This window comes from Schistocerca serialis, chromosome 2 (genome assembly GCF_023864345.2).
Source record: "Schistocerca serialis cubense isolate TAMUIC-IGC-003099 chromosome 2, iqSchSeri2.2, whole genome shotgun sequence".
Taxonomy (NCBI): domain Eukaryota; kingdom Metazoa; phylum Arthropoda; class Insecta; order Orthoptera; family Acrididae; genus Schistocerca; species Schistocerca serialis.
In genome coordinates, this window is record NC_064639.1 from 437,678,313 (window position 1) to 437,697,185 (window position 18,873).

The following is an 18,873-nucleotide window of genomic DNA, read 5'->3' on the forward strand; positions in this document are numbered from 1 at the left end:
GCCGGGGCAATTCGGAGGTGCGTGGTATTGAACGTTCCGCAGCTGTAAGAATAACGTCTGTAATATGAGTGGCCTCATCGTCGACGCTAGGAAAGTGACGGTCATCGAATGTCGCTAGAGACGAAAAAAGTGTCCAATCAGCTTGGGCAAACTTCCAGCGTCTCGGGCGCATATATGGCAGTTGTGGCTGCAATCGAAGGACACATGGAAAGTGGTCACTCGGGTGTGTATCAGCAAGGACGAACCATTCGAAGCGCCGAGCTAGCGCAACAGTACCGACCGAAATGTCCAAATGAGAGAAATTTGTCGTGGAGGCAGACAAAAATGTAGGGTCCCCAGTGTTGAGGCAAACAAGATCCGCTTGGTGGAAGGCGTCTAGCAATAGTGAGCCACACGGACTTGGATGTGGAGATCCCCAAAGCGGGTGGTGGGCATTGAAGTACCCAACCAGCAAATAGGGGGGGGGGGGGGGTGGAAGCTGACCAAGAAGATGAAGGAGATCAGCTCGTGCCATTGACGTGGACGATGGAATGTATACAGTACAAAGAGAGAAGGTGTATCCAGAAAGGGAAAGACAGACAGCGACTGATTGGGTGATAATGGAGAGTATTATGGAGAAGAATCATGAGTCCTCCATGTGCTGGAGTGCCTTAAACAGAGGGGAGATCATATCGGATGGACTGAAAATGAGGGAGAACAAAGCGGTCATGGGGACGCAGCTTTGTTTCCTGAAGACAGAAGATAACCGGCGAGTAGGATCTTAGGAGGATCGTAGGAGGATCTTCAATTCATCCCGATTGGCCCGAATGCCGCGGATATTCCAATGGATAATCGACATAGGGTGGCCAGAAAATGGAAGAATGTGACCAAGGTTGCCGTCAACTCAACGACTGCTCAGAGCTTGCGACCGACAGCGTGGAACGGCACTCAGCCGAAGGCAAAAGATCCTGATCCATAGGTTGTTCAGGAGCAGCTCCTGCCACCAGCGATCGGTCGGTTGATCGGCCGCCAGCAGTACGCCTCGGCGACACAGAAGACGGCCGAGGGCGGTTACCGCCAGGTGGTGCTGTAGATGAGATATGCCGTGGCGGAGAAAGAGAGGAACTGGGTTTCTTATTAGCTTTCTTGGAAAGATGGTGTTTAGATGAAGGAGGAACTGATGGTTGTGAAGTTTGGGTACGTAAAAAATCTTCACGAGTATGCTCTTTTTTGGAAGTCCAGATGTATGACTATTGGGATCGAGATTTAGCAGAACCTGATGAAGGGTGAGCCATAGATTGAGCAGGCGAAAGTGGGGAAGTTGAACGGGCGATCTTTGCTCTGGCCGATCTGACGACCGTGGCACTAAAGGTGAGATCACAAGTCCGCATGGCCGCCTCCTTTGTTGGCCGAGGAGAGGCAAGGACAGTGCTGTATTTTCCTGTCTGAGGCACAGTGGGCTTTCGACTTGCGAATAATTTTCGAGCAGCGAAGTTTGACACCTTATCCTTTACTCTGATTTCCTGAATGAGCTTTTCGTCTTTAAAAACGGGGCAATCTCGAGAGAAAGGAGCGTGGTCACCCATACAGTTGATGCAACGAGGGAATGGAGGTGGACAAGCACCCTCATGGGCATCCTTGCCACACGTAACACATTTGGTCGGGTTGGAACAGGACTCGCTGGTGTGATTGAACCGCTGACACCGATAGCAACGCGTAGGGTTTGGGACGTAAGGGCGAACGGAAATTATTTCATAGCCCGCTTTTATTTTCGATGGGAGTTGAACTTTGTCAAATGTCAAGAAGACAGTACAGGTTGGATCAATGTTCGTGTCAACCCTTTTCATAACTCTATGAACAGCCGTTACGCCCTGGTCAGACAGGTAGTGTTGAATTTTCTCGTCAGACAATCCGTCGAGGGAGCGTGTATAAACGACTCCACGTGAGGAATTTAAAGTGCAGTGCGCTTCAACCCGGACAGGGAAGGTGTGGAGCAGTGAAGTACGCAGCAATTTTTGTGCCTGGAGGGCACTGACTGTTTCTAACAACAAGGTGCCATTCCGTAATCTGGAACAAGACTTTACAGGACCTGCAATTGCATCGACACCTTTCTGAATAATGAAAGGGTTGACCGTGGAGAAGTTGTGACCTTCGTCAGACCGAGAAACAACAAGGAACTGTGGCAACGATGGAAGATCTGTCTGTGGCTGAGACTCAGTGAACTTACGCTTGTGAGCAGACATAGTGGAAGATGAGGAAACCATTGCGGAAGAATTCCCCACGATTACCGGCGTCTCCGATGGCGCACTCCTCCCTTGTTGGGACCCTCTCTGAGGGCACTCCCGCCTTAGGTGATTGTTCACACCTCAGGTCACACCTCCCGACAATCGGACGGAGGGACCAATCGGAAGGTATCAGCTCGGGTAATCACCCCACCCTGGGCCTGGCCGTTACCAGGGGGTACGTACGTGTCCTACCTGTCTACCCAGGGTGGGGAATTACGCATTACCCCGTCACCAGCTACGCACGAAAATGCGTGGGTCGGCCTTCAGACACGCACAGGGAGGAAGAAAGAGAAAGGGGAAAAACAAAGAAATGGAAAGGAAAGAGGAGAGGTCTCAAACGCCGCAGCGGAGAAAAGGGTAAAGAGAAGAGGTAAGGAAAAGAGAAGGACAAAGGAAGGATAAAGACATACAAACAGAGAAGGCGAAGAATGCGTTACATTTACAAGCATCCATCTCCGGACGTAGGCAGAAACCATACTCCGAGAGGGGGAGAAGGGGAAGGAAAGAGCCAGAGGTGAGGGGAGGGGGGGGGGGCAAAGATAGGGGATAGGGAAGGATGCAGAAAAGGAAGGTATGCAGCCCGGAAAGGAAGGAGGGTCACATTAGCTCAGGGTCCTGTGCTCACGAGGCACGTATCCACAAGAGAGTTGTGGACCCCCTGGGGGGTGTGTGAGAGCTTCGGTGAAACTCCGTGTGCAAGGCTGCTCTTCTCAACCTTCTCGGTCAGTCGCTGGAATGATCCAAGAATGACCTATGAGCCCAGATGAGAGGCGTCATTTGTTCCAACATGCGCCACTATCTGCAATTGGTTGCACTCTGTTCCTCAATGGCTGCCAGAATAGTCTCTTCAACATGTTGAATTAAGCTCCCAGGCATACACACTGAGTGCACCTCTGGCGACTTTTCCTACCTGTTGCTGCCATTTCTCCAAGGGGTAGCACCATTCGCCATATGTTTGAATTTCCAACGATTAATGGAGCCCTACCCTTGTGTGTTTGCCTTCTACTGACACCGGACAAAACACGTTTCCGCGAAACAGGTGAAGTGAGTCCCGCTGGCTCAGTCTCAGCGAGAGACAGCACATCAAACTTATTGGCTAGGGGGATCAGCACAACATCCTGAGTCCTCCGTGGTCACTGTCCATCCTGTACAGGATGCCTAGATCTGTCATTGACACACCACTCACAGACAAGTGGATGGGTAATGACAGGTTCTGCACATTCTGCAGAGGTGACAGGATGCACAGGAGAGGATAGTCCCTAAGGGACCTCTGGAGGTATCACAGATACATAACTCTCGAGAGCTCTTCCAACACGTCGACTGACAGCAGCTGCCAACAGTTTGACAGTACTGCTTACTAACGCCAACAACCTCATCTGTCTTTGAGAACAGCAATCACAGTGGGGCTACATTTTGTCTGGTTCACTATATTACAAGACAGTGAATAAGTAACTTTTAATTTAACCTGCTGACTATCTTTAAATCTGTTGAGCTAAGAAGTTTCCAATTCCCTATAGGAACTGAAGCAGATACACAAAACGAGGTTTCTATTAAGGCAACACAAAAACCCGTGGTAAAAATTACTAGTTTCCTAAAACGTTTTGATGTTAACTGTAGTTGTTAGCAAACTAAAAGTTAATTTATGATAAATGCCGGTAATATATAGGACTACTACTCTTTCAGAGAAAACTAGATGTAACGAAGTATGTTAGAAAATCTGCTACAGTAAATAAATCACAAATGCCAATTTGTTACAAATTGCTCGTAGATTATGCAAAGGGCAGTAGTAGCTTTCGAAAATTTAAAGAAAAACGCACGTGTGTGTTCGATGATATGCAATGAAATTTAGGAGTAATGTATACTTTGGCTGAACTGTGAATCACAAACGCTAACTTGTTACGAATTAATTTACGTATCCAAAACACTCGTACCACTAACTTACGAAAATACAGTTTTGCAAGCGTGCGAGAATTCTTAAACTAACCTATTTCTTTCGCAATTGTACAAATTAAATTAGGAAAAGATTGTGTTGAAAGAGGATAGGCCTACTTCCTCAAAAATTTTAAATGAGCACAATTTAGTTTAAGCCTACAATTGACGATAACAGCAATAGTGTATCGCCGCTCTCGGGAATGTTCGAAATTCCACAACGTATCACATTACAAGCGGGTATTGACACAATCAACGAAATATTAAGCAAAAGAAGTGACGCAAATAGTAAAATAGGCCTATGCGAATCTAGAACTTTAAATCGACATACGATCTTATACAAACGGTCTCTCACAAGGGACAATACCCAAGTCGGCTTTTATATATAAACAAACGTGCATTGTACGGATTCTTTTGTTAGATGATTCCGTGTACTCTTCTACACTTGCGTGCCGAAGGAGAACACTGCAGCGTAAGTTTGCCCCAATCAAAATCGCTAAAATGTACAGCAGCAACAAAGCACGTCTTATGTCCGTTGCAGCTAACAATGCAAGGTTATGGCAAATTTAGCAATATCATATGGAAAGAAGTTTTATTCTAATATGACAAAATGCTTTTAAGGAAAACCCTCAAAATAATGAAAATGGAAGAGCAAGCAGTTTCAGAGAAAATCACCAGAGACATCGAAAAAATCTCTGAAATCCAACTGTTCGTTAAGCAAACAATGGTTTTTTGCGGTCAACATGAATTTCTAATTTTTACAAGATACTGATGACATTAGGACTTTGGGTGCATTGTGGAGGATTTTAAAGTTGTTGGAAGTAGATTCTACAGCAGGATTATTGTGTCATGTGTAGTCTAATTCTAATATTAATGGTTATGTCTTTATTATTCTTCTTGTGCATGTCACTGTATTAAATTTTGTTAGAATCTATTTTATATGTGAATGACTGGTCATAACCTAAATATTTCATTCCAAAATTTAAATTATACTGACTTTATTCTTATTTCACAGCTATTGGCTACTATTAAAAAGTAATACTGGAGACAGTTGGTGGAGCTCTCATTATTTATGTGACAGCAACCACATGTCATGCACCAGCTGTTCTAGTGATCGTAGCACAATTCATGCTCTATGCCCACTACTTATATTGTAGTTTCATCATTTCATTGTTATGTCTATTTTTGTGTGTCTTCTAATAAATTTCATGCTACTCCGTTTAGAGAGTAATGGTCTGAAGATGATCAAACACTGATCAACATCGGACATTCTTTTTAAAATAAAATTATTGTATGCAGCCGAGATTTTTCTGTCACGCAGTAATTTTTAATTTAAAGTTGTGTGTGAGTATTTTTTAGAAATCAGCAAAATTGTAAGAAATAGACCCCAAAACTGCAGATAGTGATGGAAGAACATAGTTATACAATGGAGAACTTACAGAAATGTCGTTAGGAACATTCTCTTCTGAAAATTGCAAAAAGAAACAAAATTACATGTCAGGTGTGCAGACTGGCAGAAAACGAGTGAGGAATCTGCCTGTCTGTCTAATGGTTAGTCATGAACCTCCCACTATGGTGAACGGAACACAAGTGACAAGTCAGTCTGATGGTTGGGTCGGTGCAGAAATGTCATTTTTTGGGGTGATAAATCATTATACTATTATTGGGTATTAAATAATGGTGATAAATGACAGGTATTTAATAATGGTGATAAAAGTAACATCATTAATCAGACTAATTGCACAATACAATTGAAGTCATAAGAGCAAGTTGCTGACATTTAGAGAACAATTAGCTCCTTGTTCCAGGGTAACTTTGACCTGTGACCTTGAAAGAGGACAACCGCCTCAGGAGTTTAACCTGTGGCCTTGAAGACAACGGGGACAACTGTCTCAGGACATTGACCCCTGCCCTTGATCTTTGACATTGCTGATAAGGAGAACAGTAGGCCCCTTGTTCTCACATTCACTTTGCCCTGTTGCTGTAAAGTACTACTTTTTGAACAAATGTGCAAAAATTGTTAATATAAGTAAAAACGCACTCAGTTGAGTATAAGAGATTTGGCTCAGATTTTTACTACTGAGCAAAAATTTCATAATATATGCATCATCTGGCAGAATTTCTCTGGCGGTTAGGCAGATATTTGCAATTTCGTTTTTGATATGTGTAGATGGAGTGCACTCAAACCAATACTGCTCTTCACATTTCATGAGAAGCCCTGCACTGATGGGATATACTGAATTGTTTCGCATTACGCACAAAAATTCGTATGTATTTTTGTTTATCTCCAAAATTAATCTAGTTTGCTATTCTGTTCAATGATACATAGTAAGAGTGACAGCAAAAGAAGAATGACCAGCTCTCCAGCAGTGCTGCATGGATATAGGAGACAGACACACACTGTGGTATGGGTTGCCACACGAGACATGAAGGGGCAAGTCATGCAACGTCTTTAACGTGACAACCACGTGACAACCACGATTGACGGTATTAAAAAAAACAGGCTACCCGACTTATGCTCTGTCAGATCTTCCTTACCGAATTGCCTCGTATGGTTTGTCAGTCCACTCCGCGCTGTCTCCTGCCGCTATGCATTAGTGTCACTTAGTCCTGTTGGAGTGTAGGTATTATTCTCGTGTTCATTTATGTCATTCAACTGAACAGTTCACTATACTAATTTGGGACTTTTATGGTATGGATATGTTAAATTTTATATTTTCTATAATGTTTGTAACAAGAAGCAAACTGAAATTTTCTCCCCGAGTACGGCGTCACATGGAACGCATGACTGGCAAGAAAAATTTGTGTTGACTCAAAAATTGCTAATATCGACTGAAACACGAGAAAATATTCATGGTAACGACGCTTAGGAATCACACATCGAACACCGCTACGTTCTCTATGATCAGAAAGTGTCTGTTACATGTGCTATCAACATACTACGCAAACCAGAGGTTGAAAATACCGCTTCAGTTGTAAAATTCTTTTATTATCACACGACCGGTTTCGGGCTCTTATACGCCCTTCTTCAGCTGTCGTAACTTGGGTCTGTGACTCCCGAGCGCCGGGGTCACAGCACCAAGTCGACACACCTGAAGATGGGCGTATAAGAGCCCGAAACCGGTCGTGTGATGATAAAAGAATTTTACAACTGAAGCGGTATTTTCGACCTCTGGTATAATGCTCAGTTGCGGATGTTCCTCCAGCAGGATCCATTATACTACGCAAAGTTGAAAAAAAATTGTTTTAGATACGACCATAACACAGAATAAAGCCATTATCAGCAGTTTGTCACCTCTTCTGTTACTGTTTAATGTTATTTCTGAAATCATTGTGGTAAGCGGCAACCAATCGAGTATTTAAGTTGGTGAGCAGAGCTTCGAAAAGATATGTTCCACATAATCCCTGAGATAACGAGCAGTTAAGTGTACCAACTAACACACAATCAGCTTAGTAGCTAATGAATCCAAATTGCTGACAAGAATAATACAGTGGAACATCACTTAACGAGCACATCCCATAACGCAAGATTCGCATATCGAGCAAAACAACTTGCAAAAAAATCAATCGCTTAACGAGCGATGTTTCGCGTAAGGAGTGACGATTTAGTGTGACGTCACCAGCTGTTCGCGGGTGGATGGTGAAATGTTCACCTATGATTGTCGGCAGCGGCATATGAACAATGTCTTTAGTACGTACTGCGGTCTGGGTTTAGCGATCTTTTTGCTTCCATCTTAGTGATGCTTGTGATCACACATTTTTCTAAATTTGTGTTCACGCGGTATTTTTTGTGTGCAAATTATAATAACATTCGTAGGAATGTCCCCGAAGATAAAGCCGCAAGAAGACGACCATAAGAGAAAGAAAATGACCTTAGAAAAGAAACGTATGTGATTGGATCAGTGAAGTGTTTGGTCCATCGGTGAAAATATATTTGCTTTGAATCTCTGTCTTGTTATGGACAACGCTCCTGCCCATTATCTAGGCCGATAAGACCACCACCTTGAATTTCAATTCATCAAGATCCAATTTCGGTCTCCCAACATTACTCCGTTACTCTGGCCTGTGGACCAGCAGATTATTTCTAATTTTAAGAAACTCTACACAAAAGCACTCTTCGAGCATTGCTTTGAGTTGACTGAAGCTCTCAATCTCAGAGTGTTTTGGAAATATCACTTCAACATTGCTACCTGCGTCAAGATCACCGAAAAGCCGTAGAAAGGCGTTACCAAGAGAACCCTCACTTCTGCTTGGAAGCAGCTTTGGCAGGAGTGTGTTGTTGAATGTGACTGAGGCATTTGAGTCAGTCCCTGTGGAGCCTGCAATCACCGAGGTTATGTCTTTGGCCAAGAGCATGGGACATGGGATTGGTAATGAATAACAATATCTATGAGCTTTTGGAAGATCACAGCGAAGAAATGACCACAGAAGAGCTTAGGGAGTAAGCAGTAATCTTCTGGCGCAATAAAAGAAATGCTTGAAGTATGGGAATCAGTTGAATCATACATTGAAAATCATCATTCGATTAAAGCAGTGGATATGCGCGCTACAAATTTGACGATGTGTCAATTTTTCGCCAAGTGTTGAAGTGTCAGCAGAAGCAAATGACTATAGATAGCTTCCTAGTAAAAAAGAATTAGTTACATATCATGAATAATAAAGTACAGAAAACTGTACGTAAAATTTTCTTTGAATAAATGGCATGAATAAGAAAAAACTTTTAGCACTTTTTCTGCATGGACCGCCTTACTGTATTTTAAATTAATTTACATGGGATAAATTGTTTCGCTTAACGTGTGTTTTGCACTATGAATGTGGTGACTAGTTTGGCTGTCGGAAATGTAAAGGTATCTGAGAAGCAGTTCTGACATTGTACTCTATAATGGAAGCAAGACTCGAGAAAAATAAGGAGGTTGTCACAGAATTTTGTGGACAGAGAGAAAGTCTCCAACAATGTAAAGTGGCGCAAGACGTCGGAAATTCTGCGAAAAATATTAGTAAGCTCTAGGGGAAGATACAATATACAGAGTGTACAAGAGCCAAGAGGGAGCAATAAGACAGACCAAAAACGAAGTGCTCAGAGTAAGATGTGAGTAAAACAGGAATGTAGTCTTTCACTCCTGCTGTTCAGTCTGTACATTAAAGAAGCAATGATGGAAATAAAAGAAATGTGCACAAGTGTCATTAAAATTCAGGGTGAAAGAATAGCAGTGGTAAGATTCGCTTATGACATTGCGATTCTCAGTCCAAGTTAAGAATTACAGGCCTGTTGAACGAAATGAATAGTGTAATTAGTACATAATATGGATTCAGAGTAAACTGGAGACAGACGAAAGCAATGAGTAGTAGCAGAAATGAGATTAGAAAGAAGCTTATCACAAGAGTTGATCACACAGTAGAAGTTACGGAATTCTGCTACTTGGAAGAGAACTCACTCATGACCGACGAAGCAGGGAGAACACAAAAAGGAGACTAGCACAGCGAAACAGGGCATTTCATGCCAAGAGAAGGTTCCTAGTGTCGGACAGAGGCCATAATCTGAGGAAAAATTTTCTGAAAATGTATGCTTGGAGCACAGTGAATAGTCAACTATGGGAAAACAGGGAAAGAAGAGAATCAAAGAATTTGAGATGTAGTATTACAGAAGATTACTTAAAATTAGGTGGATTGATAAGGGACAGGATGATACAACATGTGTTAAGATTTCAGGGAATAACTTCCATGATATCAGAGGGAGCTGTAGAGGGTAAAAACTATAGGGACAGACTGAGATCGGAATACACCAAACAAATAACTGAGGACATATGGTGCAAGTACTACTTTGAGATAAAGAGGTTGGCCAAAGAGAAATTCATGATGGACCACTTCCAGCTAGTCAAAAGACTGACGAAAAAAGGGAAGACTGTTGTTGATACTTTTCGTGCAATTAACTCCTTAGTTTTACTCTCGAAGATGGAGTGCACCTCAGTCCTCCCATCAAAGAAATACTCCTGTTAGTAGCAGCAATTTAACGCAGGCCCTCCACATGGCAGTTGGACACGGTGACCACTCAGCTAAGAAGGCAGAATGTACAGTTGTTTTCCTTCGGTCATTACGTGAATGCGACAGTAGAGAAGATACATAATACTAGGTTCTGTCACGTAGACTGTAGAAGTCAGCGCATATTCTATTTATTCTGACCAAATAGCGAATCTGGAAGCTGGAGACGGAGTTCCGGAGTTCTTTATTAAGTCTGACTTTTGAATTCTTGAGGTAATACTTCCTTAGGAACTATACTACTCTAACAGGTTTCTTTAGAAGTCAAATGACAATTTTCATAGAAGTAGCTTTATTAGTACTCTAATAATAGCTTATTTTAAAAAATCGTTCATCAATATTTTATCCCTTAGTGGTTAAAATTCCAAAAGTGCTTAAGTATGTATTTTTTCTGAATGAGAAACCAAATACCGATTTTCGTAGTTCAACGAAGGGAGATCAGAAAGTAACGCACAATAATTTTACTACAAAAACGTTTAATAGACAACGAAACAAAATAAAATCACAAATGAACTTACATCTTTTACCTACTTTTCTACATAATCACCAACGTTTTCAGCACGTTTCTGCCACTGTGTACCAGTTTCAGTATGTCGTGTTCGTAGAAGTTCGCTTGGTTGGAGGATAGCCATCTGTGGACTGCTGATTTAATTCCCACGTCTGTCGCAAAGCGTTGGCCAGTCAGGAATTTCGTTATGGGACCAAACAGACGAAGGTCCGACAGTCTGAGATCCGGACTTTAGGGTGGGTGCTGGAGCACCTCCCATCCAAATTTGGGAATTTTCTCATGAACAGGAGCAGCAACTTGGGTGCGAACGTTGTCATTAATTCTGACTCTGTCAGCATTAATGTTGTGGCGTTTGTCATGAAGGCATGAAGCAACTTAACCAAAGTTTTAATGAAGGTTGCAGCATTCGCAGTGGAGCCGTGTTCAGCAAATTTTACCAACAACACACCATGCATATCCCAGAACTCTGTCACAAGCACTTTCCTAGAAGATTGCGTCACCATTTTTTACTGGGGAACCAGCATGTTTCAACTCCATAGAGTCCTGCTTGGTTTCGTGTGGGTAGAGGTATGCTCCACGACTCACCACCAGTGACGATTCGGTTGAGAAAGTCATGCCCTTCTATGGCCTAACGCATTAAGTGGTCCAAGATTATTCGTTGGGGCTTGTCTGTCAGGGTTTTAGGCAACCAGCGAGCACTAACTTTAGGATATTTCAATGTACCATGAACAATATCGTACACCGCGCCATAGGAAATTTTGAATTGCTGCGATAAGGTTCAAAGATGCAAAGGCCAGTCGTTCAAAATTGCTACTTCAATGGCTCCGACATTCTGAGGGCTTTAGCTGCTATCGGCTGCCCAGAGAGTGGCGAATCACCGAGGTTCACACGGCCCTCTTGGAAGAATGCACACCACTTCCAGTGATTCCTATGGTCCATACAGTCGTCCCCATATATGGCACACATGTCCCTGTGAATTTCACTCTCTTTATGCCCTTTGGTCCAGAAATATCGAACTATACTTCACTGCTCTTCACGTGTTAATGACAAACATGCGCACCATGTTTGTTTCGTAGTTCAGGCTTCTTTCGCTAGAGATTAACACGAAAACAAGATGCCCTCTGCAACACAATCTTCAAACTATATCGTCGTATTTTAGTATTCCAGTTGCAATACCAAATGAGAAAAAAATTGTGTTTCTTTCTGATCCTCCCTTGTAGCTTGAAGATTGCCCTAATAGCAACATATTTTCAAAATGATTATAAAGAATCCGCCTCGATTGCAAATAGAAACCGGATGTTGACCTAGGTTTCAGCGTGGGTAACCACGCCTTCTTCGGAACACACTAAAACTACAAACTGCCTAAAGAGGCATGGTCCAACATTAATACAGAACGCCCAAAAGGGCAAAAGACTCGCATAAAATGTAAAACGGTACGTATGTACCATGTCAATAGCTGTACTTAGTTCAAACGTCATAAGCGTGCTTACTCACCCCAGCCAACGTTCGGTGGGCCGCGGGCTCACAGGAAAACGACTATTGACATGGTACACACGTACCGTTTGTTTTACATTTCATGCGAGTCTTTTGTCCTTTTGGGAGTTCTGTATTAATGTTGGACCATGCCTCTTTAGGCAGTTTGTAGTTTTAGTGTATTCCGAAGAAATCTAGGTCAACATCCTGTTTCTACTTGCAATCGAAGCGGAATCTCTAAATCATTAAATTATTCACGATTGCTGACGCGTTGCAATGTTAAAAGTTCTCATATTTTTAAAAAAAATTTCATCCTCGTTTCAATCTTTTTGGGGGAATTTAGAAAAATCCCTTCTTAAAAGATGCCTGTACTACAACATCAACAGACACTCCAAATTTCAAGTTTCTGTCCTTCGCGGTTTGTGCTGGGTAATGACGATCCAGTCAGGATATTTCCTTTTACATGTGAGATACACTGGTCAGTCAGAACATTATGACCACCGATTTACTATCAACATAAACCCCTCCAGGCGAAATAGACGTCACCTGGCAAGGAAGGAATGACACGCACATGTTATGTAGTATCAGTGAGCGTGCTATCCGTGTGTAGAATAAGGAAGGCTCGCGATTTATCTGAATTTGACTCAGGACAGATGCTGGTGGCCCAGAGGCTCGGCACGAGCATTTCGGAAGCCGCACGACGTGTCAGGTGTACGGAGAGTGCTGTGGGGAGCGTCCTCGATACGTGGCGAAACCTAAGTGAAACCGCGTTCCAATGTCGTGGGGTTCGGCGGCAATCCCTCTTTACACATGTCGGATGTGATAGGCTGGGCAGATTGGTAAAAGAGGACAGGTGGCGAACTGTGGGCGAATTAACATCAGGCTTTAATGCTACACAGAGTACAAGTGCATAGTGCATCGAACACTCCTAATGGTGGGTTTCCGCATCAGACGATCCATGCATGTGCTAATGTTAACTCCATGACATCAGCAACTATGATTGAAATGGGCACGTTGCCATTGCACTGGACGTTGGCGCCGTGGCAAAGCCTTGCATGGTCTGATGAATCCCTATACCTCCATCATGCCAATGGGAGGACGCGTATCCGTCATCTTCCAGGGGAACAGCTCCTTGACATCTCTACTGCGGGAAGAGACAAGCTGACAGTGACTCCATTATATTCTGGGGAACATTGACGTGGGCATCCATGAATCCAGTGGAGCCCGTAGAAGGCACCATGGCAGCCAGGAAGTATCGTACACTGGCTGCAGACCACATACACTCGTTCACGACGATCATGCTTCCTGATGGTAGTGGCATTTTTCAAAAAGATAATGCGGAATGTCTGAATGTCAGGAGTGTGATAGAGTAGTCCGAGGAACACAGTGCACGGTGGCAAGTTCAAATTGATGTGCTGCCCCCTCCCCCTCCTCCCTCCCCCCCCCCCCCCATCTCGCCAGATCTGAACCTGATCTAACACGTTTGGGATGTGATTGAACATGGCGGCAGAGCTCATCGTTCATCCTTGTAATTTATGGGAATTAGGTGTCTTGTGTTTGCAGATGTGGTGCCAACTCCATCCAGCGGCCTACAGAGGCCTCACTGCTTCCATGCCACGACGCGTCACTACTTACCCGTGCCAAAGGTGGACATACCAGCTACTGGGGTAGGTGGCCATAATGTTCTGGCTGATCAGCGTATGTCTCGTATAGGGATTGGTTACCGACCGCGATGCAGCGCACGGTGATCTCTAGACGCAGTGACGCACCTGCCTGCCTGGCCTTGAGCTGGTCAGCTAGGTCTGGCAGCGCGGCCAGCCGCTCCCTGTCCAGAGGGGTGAGGCCTTTCCCAGATACCGCCGTGTGCTTGATGAAGGAGCGACGCGCAGACTCCAGCTCTGCCTCCAGCAGGCTGGACCTGGCCGCGCCCACAATAGACATGTTGGAACTGCAAAACAACAGTAAGCGTGAATATACACACACACACACACACACACACACACACACACACACACACACACACACTCTCTTTCTGTGAATGTAAATGGAGGTGTCACATAATTTAGGAACAAAAGTCGTGAATAGCTACTAAAATTGAAAAGCGCTTTACTACCGCTTGTTTTCTGTCCTCACATGAACTAACAGTCTTGAAATTTTGTATACGCCCGATTTTGTGAAGACTACAAAGGCACCAGCTCACTGCCCTCAAGAGGTCTGCTTTTTAAAACAATGTGAAAGTCATTTTTATTAAATTGGGATATATAACTATCGAGATTTTACGAACTATCGAAATTCTGGAATAATTGCAGGACAGCGACTTCTATTAATCAGTACAACTAACGACCAGCCAAAGTTGAAAATTTCACTTTTTATTTACTAAGTCACTAATTTCGGGCCAGTACCCATCTTTAAATCATCCTGACATAGTCGAAATGGTATTTCCAAAAATGCAAAACATGTCAAAAATTACGAAATTCGGCTACCTGTCACGAAAATTTGAAAATAGGTTCCAGCTCGAAAGTAGACATTGAGTAAGTAAAAAGAAGTGAAATTCGCAACTTTGGCTGGTTTTTAGTTGTAATATCGAGATTTTGTTAATCAGTCCAGCACTTGTCAATAGACATTTCAATACATGCGGTTAAAATAATTTAATACTGGTTCAATTTTCTTGCTAATTTCAATTATTGACGAAATTAACTGGATTATTGAACTACTATGCGGTGTTCGGAAAAAATATTTCACTTTCTCATAAAAATTTGCGTTTAGTACAATTCCGTTTATTTCCTCAGAAATCAGTTTTCCCCACTATGCACAGCAGTCATTTACAGTACAGACATTCTCATTATTCGCCGTAAATGTCACATATCATCTCCGAGCCATTTTTTGTCGATAAGAAACTGTCACAGTTCACCAAGAGACCAACACTGGTAAACTGGATGAGCAGTAAGCTATTTCCTGGTCAAGGGACAGTCAGGGCTTCAGTAACTGAAACCTTTAAAGTACATTATGGTACATGTGAATTTATCCTATTAAAAGAATTGAACATGAGGGATTACGGCGAATGCTCTAAGACCATCAGGAGCAACTTCACGTGGACGTCTGCAGGGAACTTTAAGAACTGCTTCGAGACGATCCATACTTTCAAATGACGTAATTGGTGACGTCAGTTTCTTTTAGGGCTATGAATAAGCAGCAATAGTCACAATGGAAGACTCCTTCACCTAAGCCAAAAATGGACAAGTGAAGAACAATAATTCTTTATGTTGATGGGATCGTTCATAAGGAGTTTCCCCTCATGGCCAGAAGGGCAGAGTGTTACGGGCAGCGATCAGAAACTAAGGTGACAGGGCCGATATTCTTGGAGTTTCATCCGTTACAAAGAAATTAGTAATTTTGCTACAAGTGGTTGGTAACTATAGCATTCAGCCACTTCACAGCTACAGCGCTAGTTATAGATAAACACAAATGGCGACATTTGGAAAACTGGTCTCGTGAAAAAATTCGCTCAGTTATTCATAAATTCACTGGCAGCTGATAGAGATTTATGGAGACACTGTAGTCTCATCAGCATGTTGCAGGATATTGTGAAAAGTTGGCAGCCAGTAGAGAAAACGCCACCGAGAGCAATGCAGTGGCCGACCCAGCACAGCATCAACATATTTCAACACAGCTCACGTGGAGGGTCTGATTCAGGGCAACAGTAGAATTACATTATGCCTTATGACGGGAGAATTCGAAACGTCTTTAGAAGTAGTCGTCACATTGTTCACAATAGTCTGGAACATGGAGAAGTTTGTTCAAATGTGTGTGAATTCCTAAGGGACTAAACTGCTGAGGTCATCGGTCCCTAGACTTCCACTCTACTTTTACTTATGCTAAGAACAACACACACTCCTGCCCGAGGGAGGACTCGAATCTCCCTCGGGAGGAGCCGCGCAATCCGTGACATGGCACCTCAAACCGCGCAGCAGAAGTTTGTTCCCCATGGGTTCCATGAAATTTGACAAATCAACACAAGGAGAAGCGCATGGGGGCAAAGCTGCAACTTTTGCTACAGTTCTCCACAAAAGGGAACAGTATTTTTCACTGCACTATTGTGGGTGATGAATCATTGATCCACCACTACTCCCTCAGCACAGTAAGTGGCTGTTAATGAAGTGGCACACCCCTCCTCTCCAAAGACAAAGCAGTTTAATGGGACACCGTCTGCTGGAAAGGTTATGGCCACAATATTTTAGAAAGAGTGGGGTTCATACTTGTGGAGTTTTTGGAGAAAGCGAAGACAGTGACTGCTGACTGATACTGCAAAAACTTGATTGTTTGAAGAAACCAGGGGAAAACGGCCAGGATTCTCTCCGAGGGCATTATCTTCCATCACGACAATGCGCGGTCTCAAGTAGGCAAGAAGACTACCATGCTGTTGAAGCAGTTTCACTGGGACATCATGGATCCCCCCTCCAGCCCAGACCTCATTCCAAGCCACTTTCACCTTCCATCTCGCCAATAACGCCAACGATTCGCTTCAGACGTGGTGGTGAAACAATTCATGACAACATGGGTGAACATGCAAGGACAGGATGTTTATCGGGAGGCTATATTCAAACTCCTCTCACAAAACGGAAAGTGCTTAGAGCTATATAGAAAAATAACGTACTGTATGTACTATCAGTTGGCTGTGTAGGTTGTATGATATCAAATGCACACGTTTCACCGCAAGCTTTACAAGCTTAGTTTCGTATCACCCCTCATACATAGCGATGGCCTAAGGCGTTGGAGGGAGGACATGACGAAATGTCCAGAAGCGTAGTACGAACGATTCCATGACAGTGCACAATCACGTATGGTCTACATCACATAAGAAGTTCTGGCTAAAACAAGATAACAGTTGTTTCCCACTGGCTTTACTAGAGTGATTAACAGGCACCTTTTTTCCGTATATTTTGACAATGATCACTGTTATAAATATTAACCCCGCCAAGTCATGTCGAGAGTTCATATTCCCCGACTGACAATCTGGAAAAGTTTTCGTATAATAATCGATATTACTCTCGATAGTCTTTTTTTACGTTCGTGCCTATATGGAAAGGTCGTAGTTTAGCTCAAGGGAAGAAGAGGAGCGTAGAAAGACTGATACAGTCTTTCCGTCTGGAGAGGTCGTGAGGAGGAGGAGTGTTTGCATGTTTGCCAGTGCTGGCAACCCACAGATCCAGTTGCCTTGCACCTATCAGCAGTTACGGTACAAAGATTCACGAAAGTGACTTATGTAGACATCCATGTTTAAACAAGTGAAGTATGCGAGTGTCTTTTATACTTGCATGAAGTGACAATTTATGGAATAGCAATATGCATATACACAGATGGCGATAGTATCACATACACAAGGTATGAAAGGTCAGTGGAATGACAGAGCTGCCACTTGCACTCAGATGATTCATGTGGAAAGGTTTGCGGTGTGATTATGGCCGCACGGTGGGAATTAACACACTTTGAACATGGTATGACAATTTGGGATAAATGCATAGGACATTCCATTTCGGAAATTGTTAGGAATTCAACATTCCCAGATCCTCAGTGTCAAGAGTGTTCCGAGTATACTGAATTTCAAGCATTACCTCTCACCGCCCACAACGTAGCGGCCGACAGCCTTCACTCAATGACTGAGGGCAGCAGAGTTTTCACAGAGTTGTCAGTGCTAACAGACAAGCAAAACTGTGTGAAATAACCGCAGGAATCAACGTGGGACGTACGACGAATGTTTAGGACAGTGCGGCGAAATTTGGCGTTAATGGACTACGGCAGCAGATAACTGCAGCTACCCCTCGCGGCATTCTTAAAGTTGACAGAGGACACTTATGCATATTGTCTTGGTATATGACGGACGATGGAAGAACTCAAAATACGCTACTGGCCATTAAAATTGCTACACCACGAAGATGACGTGCTGCAGACGCGAAATTTAACAAAGAGGAAGAAGATGCTGTGATACGCATATCATTAGCTTTTCAGAGCATTCACACAAGGTTGGCGCCGGTGGCGACACCTACAACGTTCTGACATAAGGAAAGTTTCCAACCGATTTCTCATACACAAACAGCAATTGACCGGCGTTGCTGGTGACCTGTTGTTGTGATGCCTCGTGTAAGGAGGTGAAATGCGTACCATCACGTTTCCGACTTTGGTAAAGATCTGATTGTAGTCTACCGCGATTGAGGTTTATCGTATCGCGACATTGCTGCTCGCGTTGGTCGAGATCCAATGACTGTTTGCAGAATATGGAATCGGTGGGTTCAGGAGGGTAATACGGATCGCCGTGCTCGATCCCAACGGCCTCGTATCACTAGCAGTCGAGATGACAGGCATCTTATCCGCATGGCTGTAACTGATCGTGCAGCCACGTCTCCATCCCTGAGTCGACAGATGGGGACGTTTGCAAGACAACAGCCATCTGCACGAACAGTTCGACGACGTTTGCAGCAGCATGGACTATCAGCTCGGAGACGATACCATGGCTGCGGTTACTCTTGACGCTGCATCACAGACAGAACGCCTGTGATGGTGTACTCTACGACGAACCTGGGTGCACGAATGGCAAAACGTCATTTTTTCGGATGAATCCAGGTTGTGTTTACAGCATCATGATGGTCGCATCCGTGTTTGGCGACA

The 18,873-nt window shown here is 43.6% G+C and overlaps 1 protein-coding gene across 1 annotated transcript in view; it reads right to left on the reverse strand.

Moving 5' to 3' along the window:
• LOC126456043 (uncharacterized) overlaps positions 1 to 18,873 on the reverse strand; it is a 197,074-nt gene that overhangs the window by 90,481 nt on the left and 87,720 nt on the right. Inside the window, exon 6 of the mRNA XM_050091797.1 lies at positions 13,980 to 14,158. Coding sequence (XP_049947754.1) covers positions 13,980 to 14,158 — 179 coding nt within the window. The remainder of the gene's footprint in view (positions 1 to 13,979; positions 14,159 to 18,873) is intronic.